The 14,134-nt window shown below is 41.9% G+C and overlaps 1 protein-coding gene across 1 annotated transcript in view; it reads right to left on the bottom strand.

Moving 5' to 3' along the window:
* The window catches only part of ankmy2a (ankyrin repeat and MYND domain containing 2a), an 11,621-nt gene extending 1,612 nt beyond the window's left edge, over positions 1–10,009 (bottom strand). Inside the window, exons 1-9 of the mRNA XM_008287361.1 lie at positions 9,845–10,009; positions 9,300–9,364; positions 6,697–6,835; positions 6,469–6,567; positions 5,023–5,183; positions 4,039–4,253; positions 2,555–2,690; positions 2,181–2,309; positions 1,886–2,015 (exon numbers count right to left, since the gene is read on the bottom strand). Of these exons, the coding sequence (XP_008285583.1) occupies positions 1,886–2,015; positions 2,181–2,309; positions 2,555–2,690; positions 4,039–4,253; positions 5,023–5,183; positions 6,469–6,567; positions 6,697–6,835; positions 9,300–9,364; positions 9,845–9,911 (1,141 nt within the window). The 5' untranslated portion in view covers positions 9,912–10,009. The remainder of the gene's footprint in view (positions 1–1,885; positions 2,016–2,180; positions 2,310–2,554; positions 2,691–4,038; positions 4,254–5,022; positions 5,184–6,468; positions 6,568–6,696; positions 6,836–9,299; positions 9,365–9,844) is intronic.
* Between the last annotated feature and the right edge of the window lie 4,125 nt (positions 10,010–14,134).

Genomic DNA, 14,134 nt, shown 5'->3' with positions numbered 1-14,134 from the left:
GCCTGTACTACTGTGTATGTACAGCAACACGACAGTAATCCTGATTTGATTTGATTTGTGATCGCTGCATGTGGAGATGATCTGTGTCGGCCCAGCCGTGGCTCGCTCCAGGACACCAGCTGCCAGTCATCTCAACTAATTAGCCTGGAGCTTGTTCTCGCCGCCTCCAGTCACGTCTGATTGGACCACCACCACCACTCCTCCTCCACCCCAGCAATCACCACACTTAGCTATAAAAGCAACCCGCAGCCTCTCAGTCAGGGCTGGCTGGGATTTAGAGTGAACAATCCGCCCCGGTGCTTCTCGGTTTGTGTCTTTTGTTTGTGGTAATATAACTTCTAGTGATGGGTTGGGCAACACGATGTGTCGAGCTCATGGAGAGAAACCCCGTGTCGGTGCACGTATCGCTTGAAGAAAGTCACATGACCGATACAGCTGCTGTTTCGCCAAACTGCGTTTATGAGGAAGCGCATCTGTCAACGGGCTGCATCTCTGCCAAAAGAATCACAGATCTTCTGAAGCTAATATGGAGCCCGAAAGAGAAAGAAAGGTTCCCGCCGCACGGGACCATTTTGATCTTATATCGGCAAAGAAGGCATTTGTTTTTATTTCCTTGTTGTTTCATCCTATTCCTGGAGAACTTGCATAAAAAAAAACAATCACCTTAATGCCAAGACACTGGAACATTTGATTTTTAAAAAATAAAATAATAATACAATATAAGATACAATAACTTGAATTATTTAATTGTATATACCAGGTCATTAAATCAGTATGTCAGCTGAGCCTGTCCACCAGGTTGCCTGTAGGGATTCTTAAGATCCAGCATGTGTCAGTATTGAGCAACACAGTACCGACACAGTATCAACACAGTTTGGGTCATGTGCCACAACGGCTTTAGGTGTTCACAGTGTCCTCAAGTTCTCACTCGTGTCAGGATTCAAAGGCAGATTTATGATTGTCTTCAAGAACGTGCTGATTATTTTCCATACATTGGCGCTTACGTTGGTCAACAGAATCGAGCTTCAGTCCTACGCCGTCATTATTATCATTCTGGACAAACGCAGCAGCCCACAGATGATGAGTTTAACGCATACGGCCTCAATCAGGAGTCTCATGGTCATAAAAAGTTTTAAAGTGTTTTATTTTTTTGGATGTCTTTCCATCAAATACTCAGTGAGCTTTTAAATTGCCCCTAGGGGATAAATAAAGTTATCTGAATTGAATTAAATACCATAAATACCAATATTGATTTTTTTTAATATTCTTCCTTTGGCCTGGTTATAAAAGCGATTTGTAAGATAAAGCTTTAATGACATTTAAAATTAAATTACATCACTCAGAAAGATTTTCAAGGCTTGTTATTTTACATATTCGTTAAAAAACTATTTGCCTCCGTTTTTTAAGTCTCCTTGTAAGCCTTAGTTTTTACGCTGCACAACATCACTGCAGCTTAAAGTAAAGAAAGAGTCCTTTAGGAAATGCCTACAGTAACGGACTACACAAAGGAAAGTTTAGGAAATGTGCAAATCTACTTTTAATATGTCATTAAAGGAATACTAATAATTTCCTGGATTTCATACGATACATATTGAGCTGCATGTATGTGTTACTAATACAAAAGAGCTGTCAGTTCATGCACGAGCTCGAAAAGGTGCAAAAAGCTCAAATTTTCACTCGAGACAGACATTCAAAATTCAAAAATTATAACTTGAAAGATGTAAGCATCCATCAGTGGCCTTTCAGTTAGAAAGCAGCTGATGTGAGGAAAATGTTTTACTGATTATACCCGACCACGCCACTGTTAATAGAAAGCATTCACCTCTTTGGATTGTAACCTACTGATGTTCTACCGGTTTAATACTTTGGCTCTCGGATGAAATACCTTTGCTCTGCTGCATCCGCAGTTTGGCCGTTTCAACTTCTTGCTTCTCTCTCTGCTCTTGGAGCTTCTTACAGACTTTTTTGTGGGTGAACCAGTGCATCTTTTGGCAGGCTTGGTCACAGTAGATCACCTAGTGGGAAAAAAATAGTTTATTTAAACTGTGATTACAAAGCTAAAGAGACACAGAGATACCAGCAGATGAGGTGAAACGAGGAGTCTCAGTTCGGGATGATCCAAAACAACGGATGTGAATTTTTTGGTGAAAGTTATCAGTTGCTGCACTTTTGACTCTCACCATTTTACAGATGGAGCATCTCTTCTCAGCTCCTTTCTCTCCACAGGACGTGCAGAACTCTGCATCCATGAAGCCCACCTGACCTGTGATGGCCTGAGTCATCACTGACAGAGCCGTGGGGTCATTACCCTTTGGTTAGGAGGTCAAAAGAACGAGAAAACAGGTCAACCATTGCACATTAAAAGCTGCATACCACATTTACATAAGACTTATTCAAATATAATGCAAAATGTGTCTTGAAGACGTCCATCCATCCACCAATCATCTATACAGCGCCTAATCCTCACTAGACTCTAGACACGACTTAAATAATGTACTGAATCCAGTTTCAAACAGAATATTGTCTGATGTTAAAGTTTGATTTGCAAACTCACGATGTCCACAGGAGCGATACTCCGCACCAGCTGCTGCAGCAGGGTGGCGTCACAGTAAGGGAACTTGCGGATGCACTCTCTGATAAACTTCTCTTGGTACACGGGGAAACCGTCGCTGTCCCGACCCTTTAGCAAACTGGAGAACAGGGATTAAAGGTCAAGCATTGTGGGAAATCCACGTTACAGCAGTTATAATAATAAAAGAAATGTCAGAGCTGATTCAACGTGTTCTGGACTTTTAATCGTGAGTTTTATTGTGTGGCTGAAGGAAGCGGAGCTGAAACAGACTGAGCTCCCCTCAGGCTCCTCTGAGGTTTGTTGGTAATGTGACAACACTGACAAACAGTTACCAACGTCAGGAGCAAGAAGATGAGATAATTCTTTAGTGATCCCCATAGGGGGGAAAAAAAAGAAAAGAAAGGAGCATCAGCGCTGACAAAAACAGACACTTGAGTGTCAACGTGTTCCTTTAAAAGCTACTTAAAACCTTCAGTAAAACAACTCTAAGTCCCAAAAAACTTCACAGGGAAGTAAAATGAAATACATTCCTATTAGTTTTTCCAGACATTACAATTTTAATTTATCATAAATTGACTGTAACATTCATACAGTCGTCGATGTGGTGAAGTACAGTCATGACTCGATAGTCCGACACTAAATGTAAAATCTTCTTCAATGTCGGATAGCAAGGCTGTCGGATTGTCAAGACGGAGGTCCAGATACAAGGAGGGCTTGATGCTGGAAGGCTCATTTGTTGTTAATATTTATTGTTCATAGTTGTTATAATAACGAGTAGGGCTGGTCCCAATAGCACTTAATGATGAATATCAGAATATTCAGGGCGGTCGGGGGACACTTCCACCCCGGGGCAGCGCTCTGACGGGGTGGAAGTGTCCAGAACACACAGGCAGTACTTGGCTGCTGATGCTAGTTTAGTTAGCGCTCACACTTCTGTTTCCACCATCGGTGGCGGCGGGGGAGTGGCAGATACACTCCACCGTTACCATCCATGTTTACTTCCATAAACACTGAGCACGCTCGCTGCGTGTGACGTCGTCGTGTCCTCTTCTGCGCATGCGGGACACTTTTGGGTCGTATGAAGTTCACACAGCAGATCACATACAAGTCGCATTGAACTGGAAATGTGAAGGAACTCACAAAAAAATCGTCTTTAACAAAAAAATCTGAATTTAGCATGAACTCCTGCAGTGTGAACGTAGCCAATCTGTGGGATTGTTCAGTCAGATAATACGCCGTCATCCTGATTGATGACAATAAATGTCATGTCGGAGTCACAATCCAAGGCTGTCGCCATGTTAAGGCTGTTTTTTATGGGTTCTGTTAGTTTTTCCTAAAAACCTGTCGGATAGCAGGTTTAGGATTGTTAAGGGTCGGATTACTGAGTTATGACTGTACTCTTGCGTACGCTCCCCAACCTGACCTGATTGTACCAAAATAGTCTCCAATGTCACACACGGCCTCACCTCTTAATGAGGCCTTCTAGCTTGTCCTCCCGATCCTTGAGGAAGGAGGCACACTTTCCCAGCACGCAGCTGATGTAGTGCATCTTCATGGCCAACACCTCGTTCATGTCCTGCTGCTTGATGCACTTCTCACAGATAAGCTCCATCACCCGCCGGCATTTGTCCAGAGCTTCAACCTCCGCCAGTAAGGGGTTCTCCTTCACCAGCATCACCATCTGGAAACCACAGGAAATAACCATTAAGTTCTGTTTGTAACAAAAACAAATGTAGTTTTTCTTTTAACCAATGCTGTTGCTTTTCCACCAATGTTGCCTGAAGCTTGGGTTGCAACCATTTAACATTTACAAAGCAATGTTTTAAAGCGTGAATGAAAATATTATACTCAAGGCTCTGATTTCTTTGCTTCAACCTTGCAAGGCAAAAATAACTACATTTTTTTATTCTTCTCTTCTCCTGGATAAACAAGTTACGAGTCTTGATACAAGACTTGTAACTAAGTTTACATGCCGTCACCCTATTTTTTTCCTGTATACATTAAAAGAAGAATCGCCATCTAATATTAGCCACCTTTACTTTGCTGCACAATTAAAATAACAGGGAGACGAAACAAGACGGCAACAGCAAACAGTTGGTCATGACAATCACTCATGTTGTCTATTTTTGGCACAAATGACTCACTGAAGCGACAGCGTGCTAGTTTTCAAGCTAACCACTGGTTCAGCTGGTTAGTACTGTGATTACTTGCCCCCTAGTTTCATGAAAGGACGTAAATCAGGGAAAACGACTGTTGTGTTTGAATGAAGACACAGCAGCAGGTGCATATAACAAAAGTCTGTTTATCACCGGGAAGAAAGAGGTGGAAAAAGGAATGTATAAGCAGACATTTGGATGAGGGTGGTGCAAGTCCACAAGCTGCACTTGGACACATTTGAACAACACTACATCCTCTTGGTAACCATCACTCCCCACCAGGCGATGCCCTACCTTCACAGGGTTCAGGTTGGTGCTCATGATGACCTTGTGCAGGGGTCCAGCCAGTTTGGGGGGCAGCTTGGGTTCTTTCTCCAAACCCTGAGGCTTGGTGTAGTAGTCGAGTCTGGCACGGGAGAAGAAGTTGTTGATCACTGTGACACAGTCGTGTTGCCCTGAGGAGGAAAAAGTGGATTATTTTTATGTGTACGTTAATAGAAGTAGCGCTGCATTCGTCTCGTTACTGTAATCGCAAACGACGAGACTGACAGAAGTCAATCTAAAGGTAATGCTGGAATCTCCGCACTTTGTATGGCGGTCTGAGGGAACAACGTTTTAGTTCATCATCAAATGTTCACATCCCATAAGGAGCACTAGTGACGTGTCTGTGAAGATTCTGTCATCCAGGTCGTGGTTATTCTGGTAGATTAATCGTAGCAACTGGACTTGCTTGAGTTCCCTGAAGACGTTTCACCTCTCATCCAAGAGGCTTCATCAGTTCTGACTGACTGGTTGGGCGTTCCAGAAACTGATGTCCTTAAGGAGCCATTAACGAAACTCAGGTGTTAACGGCTCCTTAAGGATCCTATGACTGACATGTATCCTGATATCTCAGTGTACTGGGTAAGTGCGAAGTGTAGTTTTACTACCACTAGAGATGTGAAAGCATCTACTCCAGGGGTCTCAAACTCATGGCCCGTGGGCCAATTGAGGCCAATATTTTGTGGCCCCCTGATTGACATCAAAGTCTAACTTTAGTGCATTTTTCTCACAGCGTGAGTCGTTGCTCTGGGCGTTTTGTATATTTTTATCACTTGTGGGCTACCATAGCTCAGGCTCGTGACCAGAACATGAATTAGCAACGGTAGTCACTTGAAACGTGATTCAGGAGAGTCACTGAGTGGAGGGAACATATATCCTGTCACCCAGTGCAAATGCATGTTTTGTTTGCTTATTTTCTGTCTGTGTGAAAAGCTCTTCACCGCCATGAACTTTAATAAGTCAAAGTTCAGGTCCAAACTTACTGATGAGCATCTTCAGGCCAAACTGAGGGTCTCAGTTGTTTCCTCCCTCAAGCCAAATGTGGCTCAGCTGTGTCAGAGGAAGCGCTGCCAGCTCTCTGGTAAGAGGAGCCCATGTTCTGAAGAACCGTTCATGGTATGAATTGTTATTAATAAAGATTGAGAAGATTGGATCAGTTGTATTTTTTATTTTTTTTTGAATACTTGAAACCCTTTTTTGTGGAATACTTGATGCGGCCCAGCCTCACCCAGACTCTACCTCCAGCGACCCCCGGAAAAGCTGAGTTTGAGACCCCTGATCTACTCGATGACTACATTTGCTGACAAAATACAGGAAAAAATGTTTCTTTGACTGATAAAGGCATCCCTTGTTTTTGTATGGTGACAAGCAAGACACAGAACTCCTTCATGACCAAGGACACGTTTTGTCCAAACATACCAACAAATGCTGCCATCTGCGCCGCCGTCCTTCCAACAGAGTTGACCACGTCTGTTTCCGCCCCTGCGTCCAACATCATCCACGTGATATCGGTCTTCCCTGCAGGCACAGAGGGACAAGAGTCACAACTGCTCTGAAAACACCAGATATTTTGATATTATCAATCGCGCTGCTGTGGTGATGAACACAAACATATTAAAAGTTTAATATATGACATTAATAACACACCTGACAGGCCAGCAAACATCAGCGCCGTGTATCCGTGCTCGTGTTCATTACAATTCACATCTGCTCCGTGTTGCAGCAGCAGCTTGCACATGTCTGCTTTTCCTTTGTAAGCGGCGTGCATGAGAGGAGTCATCCCATACTGTGGACGACACAACAAGGCTGATACGTACTGCGCGATTTATATTTTGCTGGAGCAACAAGCAAAAACCGCTCACTACAAAAAACATCAGGAGAATTTAATCACAAATGTATTTATTAAAACCACAAACAACACACACTTGTGCACAGGTACGGAACACTGTCAGTACAAATTAAAAAGCTAAACTAAACATTGTGCTGGTATATTTCTTTTGTTGTTTACTAGGGACAGAATGCTTAATTATCAGATCCAATATTAAGCATTTTTACTGATCAGCATCATTACTTTTTAAGCATCTCCTGATAAGATATATGAATTCAGGATGCACAGCTTTTGGTCCGATTATCCGTAGCCCCCACTCTGTGATCTCGAGCAACGTCCCAAGATTTGTGCTTTTATAAAATCCATCCATTATCTATACACCACTTAATCCTCACCACGGTCGCGGGGGGCTGGAGCCTATCCCAGCTGACTTAGGGTGAAGGCAGGGGACACCCTGGACAGGTCGCTTTTATAAAATGAGTGAGACATTCAAAATACAGCAGCAGAACAACTCAGAGTATCATTTCTGACCAGCAGGCCTCAGTAGATTCGGCTTAATGTGGGTCCAGGTCAATTAACAACCGCGTTCCTAAGGGTTGTGTAGATTTAAAACTGCTACTTACACCGTACACTAGTGAATACTGGTGTCATCATTCCAGAAATATTCAGACTTTACTACCACTCCTGGCCTTCTGCATCGCTATCAGAACATCCAACACTATACGACAGAAATTGCTGACTTTGTTTACAAGGTGTAAACAATAGAAAAGAGAGGAAATGGTTTTTGTTACTAAATCAGTGGGCAACCACACATAAACTGTGACTGGTGATGAGCCTGTTTGTTGATAATAGCAGCTTTGTAAGATGCAATAACCTACGGCAAAAACGTCCTCCTTAAACCCACGCTCTTTGGAATGGCCCAGAGGATAATGCTGATATTGTATCACGCCTTTATTGGATGCATTTTCCTGTATGGCATATCTGCTTGGTTTGATGATCTAACAGTTACCCTGAAGTCTCAGGTCTTCACGGACACGGACCGAGACCTGTCCAGTCTCAGCCCATGTTCAACAAGACTGCTCTCAAACTGGCAGGAAAAATAATTCTGGACCCATTTCCAGTGCTCTATCCAGAATCTGAACTGCTTGCATGTGATTGATGGTGCTGCACCCCAAGGGCAAGATAGAACCACTACAGAACTCTTTTGTTCGTTTGTCTACTAACTGTTGAACTCTAATATTCACGCCTGTGTATGTCTTGCTACACAGTTGTACATAGTAAGTCCAGAGCAAACTGTACATATATTTTGTGCACTGCTGTGACCGTTTCCACAAAATTTAACATCATACTCTCGCCTTTTTTTTTTAACAGCTGATGTGAAGCTATCTCCCACTTTGTATGGGCAGCATGTTTACCTGAAGTAAACACTTCACACAATGCATTACTTAAACTTAACACAACACCTACGTCAAACATCTGATTCTGACAGGTGAACAGGAAAGAGTGACAGGAAGAAGGACCCCCTCAAAAGCCCTTCAGTGTGGTGAATCATGCCTCTTGTCCCACACACATGTCCCTGAACAACGGAAGAGCTTTGCAAGAAGAGCTTGTCAAGTCTTCTCTTTTATAAACTGCTGCCCTTAAATGCATCCACACATACAACGTGGGACAAGCCAGTTTGTCAGCATTTTCACATTTCACAAGGTTAAACTTCATGAAACCCATCAGGAGAAAATCCTGATCTGTTGCATTACAATGAACCAGGAGGTCAAGAGAGACAGAAGCAGCAACAAAGAGTCCTTGAACTAAAGTTTAAATGTCAGGCCCAACATGTGTGCTTAAAAATGAAAATTCAGTGCATAAGTCTCAAATAAAGAATAGATTCTGATATTAAAAATTGAAACTGGGGACACATCTCTAAGGGAGCGCCCAGCCACCCTGCACAAGATGCACAACGCCTTTTTTTTCTCCTCACCATTAAAATCATTTTTAAAAATTTAATTCATGTTCGTTACAGGGATCTTTCCGGGCGGGTTCTCCGGCTTCCTCCCACAGTCCAGAAACATGTTGAGGTTAATTGGTGATTGTAAATTGTCCGTAGGTGTGAATGTGAGTGTGCTTGGTTGTCTGTCTCTAAGCGTAGCCCTGTGATAGACTGGTTACCTGTCCAGGTGAACCTGCCTTCACCCTGAGTCAGCTGGGATAGACTCCAGCCCCCCATGACCCTAGTGAGGATTAATGTATAGATGATGGATGGATGTTTTGTTACACATGCAAATAAATAAACTTAAATGGAACATAAAAGACTGCCAGAGAACCAGTGAAAAGAGCATCCTGGCATGTGACTTAGGGGAAATGCAGGCTATCTGCAAAAACGTCAAGCTGCTTTGATAGCATATTCCTGTTACAGATGCTCTGTTACCTCATCCAGACAATTGACTCGGACATCCTTACAGCCCAGCAGCCTCGAGGCCTCTTGGACATTACCTAAAAGGACAAAATTCAGTATTACTGCAATGTAAATACAGCACCAAGCAGTTTGCAGGATGCAGCTCTGCAGAGTAATCTAGCTTCTACATTTCACAGATTTACCAATGAAGGCATGTGCTATAATGCAACGGTTACACATTACACACTCCTTTTAATCTACAGTGAAAACGCTGATTAACACATTTGGTTAAACACTCGTGTCATTCTGTGAGTTGAGATCTTTTAAGGAGGAATGTTTAAGACGGTAAGCTATCTTAGGAAAACAATATTAGCCCTTAGCTAACGGTAGCTACGACCACGCTTTGCCGGAAAACCAACCCTTTAACTGAGTGTCACTATTTAACAAGGCAAGTACCGAAAGGCAGAAGTGGTAAGCTGTCATTCTTCTGTATTATTTCTATCTTTACTTGAACAAGCTAACACGAGCTAACGGCTCCATGGTTTTTCGAGGGATTAGCGTTAGCCGAAGAGGCTTACCTGCAGTAATAACCTCAAACAACTCCTTTTCGCTTGAAGACAAGTCTCCCTTCTTGAGAGCAGACATGTTGGCGAATACCAATTTTCAATAAAACGCTGTTAAAACAACGAGCTGTTGATTAAAACTACGCCTTTCGTGGTTCTGACAGTCTCCTGATGGTCTGGCATGAAGGCGAGCTCAGGTCGACCTGTCATTTGGAATGTACCACTGGGGACTCCTAGTAGGGGCGTCTTGGGCCACCGTCGCAAAACATACAACGAGGTTTACTGCAGCAGCCCGAATACATGGTTGTAAATATTATAATTAAGTTGCTTAGAGCAGTTTAAGTAAGAAAAAAAAAAGTTATTGACCAAATATAATTTCTAACTGCCAAAACTGTAAACCACGCGGAACAATCGCCCCCCGTTGCTTTCTGAAAATAAGAAGTTCCACGGAAGTCTCGAAAGTTCATTCAGAACTACACTGAACAGAAATATAAACGCCCCATGTCAAATATTGTTGCCATGTGGAGTTAACAAGTGTAAATGAGCATTTACTGACATTTTATTGTACAAAAGTAACATGTCTCTTGATTTGTGTATAATTTTTAATCCAACTTGCTGTCAGTGAGCATTACTCAGTGAGTTGTGTTTTTACTCAGTGCATGGGTGGGGCACATAGACTGTATAAAACAGGGGTGGGCAATCCTGTTTTAGATGTTTCCCTCTTCCAACACACCTGAAAAATCAAATTCCTCAACCTGACCCCTTTCATGTTCAAAGGACTGTCAATCCGCTACAAATGGCCATACCACGCTGTCATCAATGCCGATATGAAGATCAGAAATTACTGAAAATATATTTTGAGTTTCTCTATGTAGTGCATAACCCAAATGTTCATAAAACTCTTATATGTGACATATTTTTGTTCAGTGTATGTTAAGGGAAGTGGGCCACATGTGAGCAGAAGGGACGTCCTCAGGGCCAGATGTTGGTTCTAATGCGTTTGTATTAGTTTGATTGCAAAGCTGATATGTTTAATAATAGATTTCATGCTATTATGTTTATGAAGTTAAAAATGAATGGGACCCTTTTAGCAAACAGCCGTAATTTAGTGAAACACACTCAGATTTAAAAGCTGACTGCTCTGACAATACATGCACATACAGACCCTGTTAAAGACTGAAAATACTCCAAAGGCTTTGATCTTTTTAATGTATGGTTTTTATTGGCAAAAAAAAAAAAAAGAAGAAGATTCTAGAGGTATTTGCCCTCAAGTTTTGCAGTGTTGGGGAGATTCTCCCAGTGTATAATGTGATAAGTATGGAGCAGTGTTTTCTGGAGACCACAGAAAAAAAGTCCTAACCTGCTCATAAATGTGTAAATTTGTCTCCACGAGGAAATGATTACCATTAAATGTAACCACAAGGGTGTTCTTTGTCACAGTGGTAAAATAAACTCAAATGAATGTTTGTATTTTTGATTTAAACCTTGACTGATGGGAAATTCACCCTCAAGCTTTCATTCAGCGCGGTCAAGACTGTCGGCTGACTTTCTCCTCAGCCTCCCAATTGTTCAGGCATCTGCCCTCTGGATCGTCATTTTAAGATGTCAGAGGTTCGAAGTTTAAATGCAGCCACAGATAGGAGCGTAGCTCGAATCTAGTATTTAGGAGACTCAACCGGAGACCTTTACAATACTGAGTTTATAGTAATCGCCACTGTCAGAAGGAAGAGTGTGTAAAGCTCATTGGCTTTCTGTCTTTCAACAGAGAATGTTTCTTGAATATCAGATTTACTTAAGAGTAGTCAAATGCTGTTTTTACTCATCTAGACTTACCTTATGATGCAGCACAGTAGGATACAATAAGCTTTTATCAATGCCACAGCTGGGAAATTTGCATTGTTACAGCAGCAGAGGGGATAGTGCAAACATTTAAGAAATATCAGTAGAAAAATAACTTAAAATATACGAAAGTACGAGTTAAGATTGTCCAAATTCCCATGAGTGTGGAAATTAGATTAGATTAGATTAGATTATTGATCCCTTTGGTAGGGTGCCTCAGGGAAATTGGGAAATAACAATATTGCACATACAAACTGTCTTGCGCAGATTCCTTCGTGAGTAGAAGTACAAGTTATAACTGTTGTAAATATGCACAGAGTTGTCTGCAAGTAGAAATATTGCAAAAATTCTTGCATATGTGGAAGACATGCTGACCTTTAAGTGTACAAAATATTCATAACTAGTAGCTTTAAATGTGTTGATATTGCACCAAAAGAAACATGACAGTCGTTTGGTGTGTGGTGTGCTGGAAGCAGGGCTGCTTGTAATATGTGGCATCTCTCTGTCACACAGCGCCGGTGAAGCAGCCGGTCACTGGAGGAGCTGCCCAGTGCTGTCAGAGTCTCCTGTAGAGGGTGAGCCATGTTCTCCAACAGGGCTGATAGCTTGGCCATTATTAAACCACATCAGTCTCTTCGTGTTTACAACATACATTCTAAATAAAAACAGGTATCATTCCCATTCTGTGAACTTGATTTCTTCTGAAGCAGTTTTTGGGGGCATTTGTATGCCTTTGTTTTATGGTGGCAGTAGAGGGAGAGAGGTACAAGAGCAGACGACTGATGGCACATACAGAGTCGGGGTAATGTCAGAGCACAGAGCTGTAGAACCGCTGAGCATCACAACATGAACCGTAATGTGTTATTTTCTGCATTTACACAAAAGAAAGTTCCAGTTAAATTGATCATGATGATGATGATGATGATGATGTGTAATCAGTTGGGGCCTATCACACTGTAGAGAGGCTGGGTACACCCATTCACTGTACAGTACATAAAGATGGACAAATGGCCATGACACCACTCACAGGTTTCCTGAAGAGCAGTTTAGAAGCTCAGTGTGGTGTCTCCAGCCGTTGCCATGGTGGCATTGCCGACTTTTATGATTTTTAACGCTAATTGCGGTGATCTGTGCGAACTACAGAAAAACGTACAAATGCTGGCATGCACCTGTCCCTTTCATCTCCTGATTTAATTGTACAGAAAGTCGTCCTGTTGTAATTTAATCTATTGTTACCTGCCGAGTTAAGCATGAAGTAAGTCAGTTGGACTAAACAGCAGGGGTGGCAGCACTGGATGTCAGCAATAAAGCTTTGACTTTACTTTGCCCTTCTTATGGATTCACATATTTTGCATTGGTCTTAATTCAGGGTTTTCATGTGCTTTACATACTGAGGAAGAAACACCTGCCAGGTACATGTGACAAACACTTAGCTATAAGGTTGATGACACCCACGTCAACCAGCCAACGTGTGACTGCCACAGACAAATACTGACACCGAGTCAAAGCCTGGACACTGCGAAGAAACAACTGCAGAGTGTGAACAGAGAAAACATTAACGAAGCTGAACTTTGAAGAAGAATCCTCAGCGGCAAATATTATTCTTGAACAGATCAAGACGCATCAAACTTCAGGTAAGTCTCTTCTACGCACACTGCAATCAGCAGCAACCTTTAGATGTTTTGTGTCAGTAATCTTTTTCTTTTTTAAGAAAAAAAAAAAAGGATAATTTGTCTTGTATTCTTGTTTGTGGGGAACTATTTAAATTCCACATCGGCAGTTCAGANAACCGGCGACCTTTTTGCTGCGAGGCGAGGGTGCTAACCACCGAGCCACCGTGCAGCCCTAACTTATATGTGCTTTAACTAAATAAAGCAGGCCGCACTTTTATCTTGACTGCACACACAAAATCTTTTAATTGCTACAAAATCCCCCAAAAGTCTGCAAAAAAGTTCACAGGCTTATTGTTGTTAGCCAGACTTTAGCCTGTGGCCCCCCCTGTTGGGCCACCACTTGGCTTTGCCCCTGTTCTGTGACCCATCAGATTGTGATCTGAATTTTTACTGCACTTTATTATTTTATTATGGGTAAAACTATCACTGCATTATCCAAAGTAATGTAAACATAGGGTCGAAGATACTGACTGTATTCTGTTTTTTTTTTTTGTACATTTTCACCATCACCATGGATTATTTGTAAAATGAGACTTAGATTGATGCAAGTGGGCAATTCATCCCTAATTCAATTGAGTGAAGCTGTATTTGCCATCACCATCAAAGCCTGGCAGGACAATATGATAAACTTCACTCATTGTAACGAAGACAATAAGAGAAAAACAAAAAAAGAACAAAACCAATCCTCTGTGATGCTTTGTAATAGGAATAATGGCAAACTAAAACTAAATACAGTTCTTTATAGATGTATATAAATCTCAGTTCTGAGCAGAATAAAGTAAAACAGCCTGAG

This window comes from Stegastes partitus, unplaced genomic scaffold (assembly GCF_000690725.1).
Source record: "Stegastes partitus isolate 25-593 unplaced genomic scaffold, Stegastes_partitus-1.0.2 Scaffold497, whole genome shotgun sequence".
NCBI lineage: Eukaryota > Metazoa > Chordata > Actinopteri > Pomacentridae > Stegastes > Stegastes partitus.
Note: the sequence above shows the minus strand (reverse complement) of the source record. Positions and strands in the feature narration are given on the sequence as shown.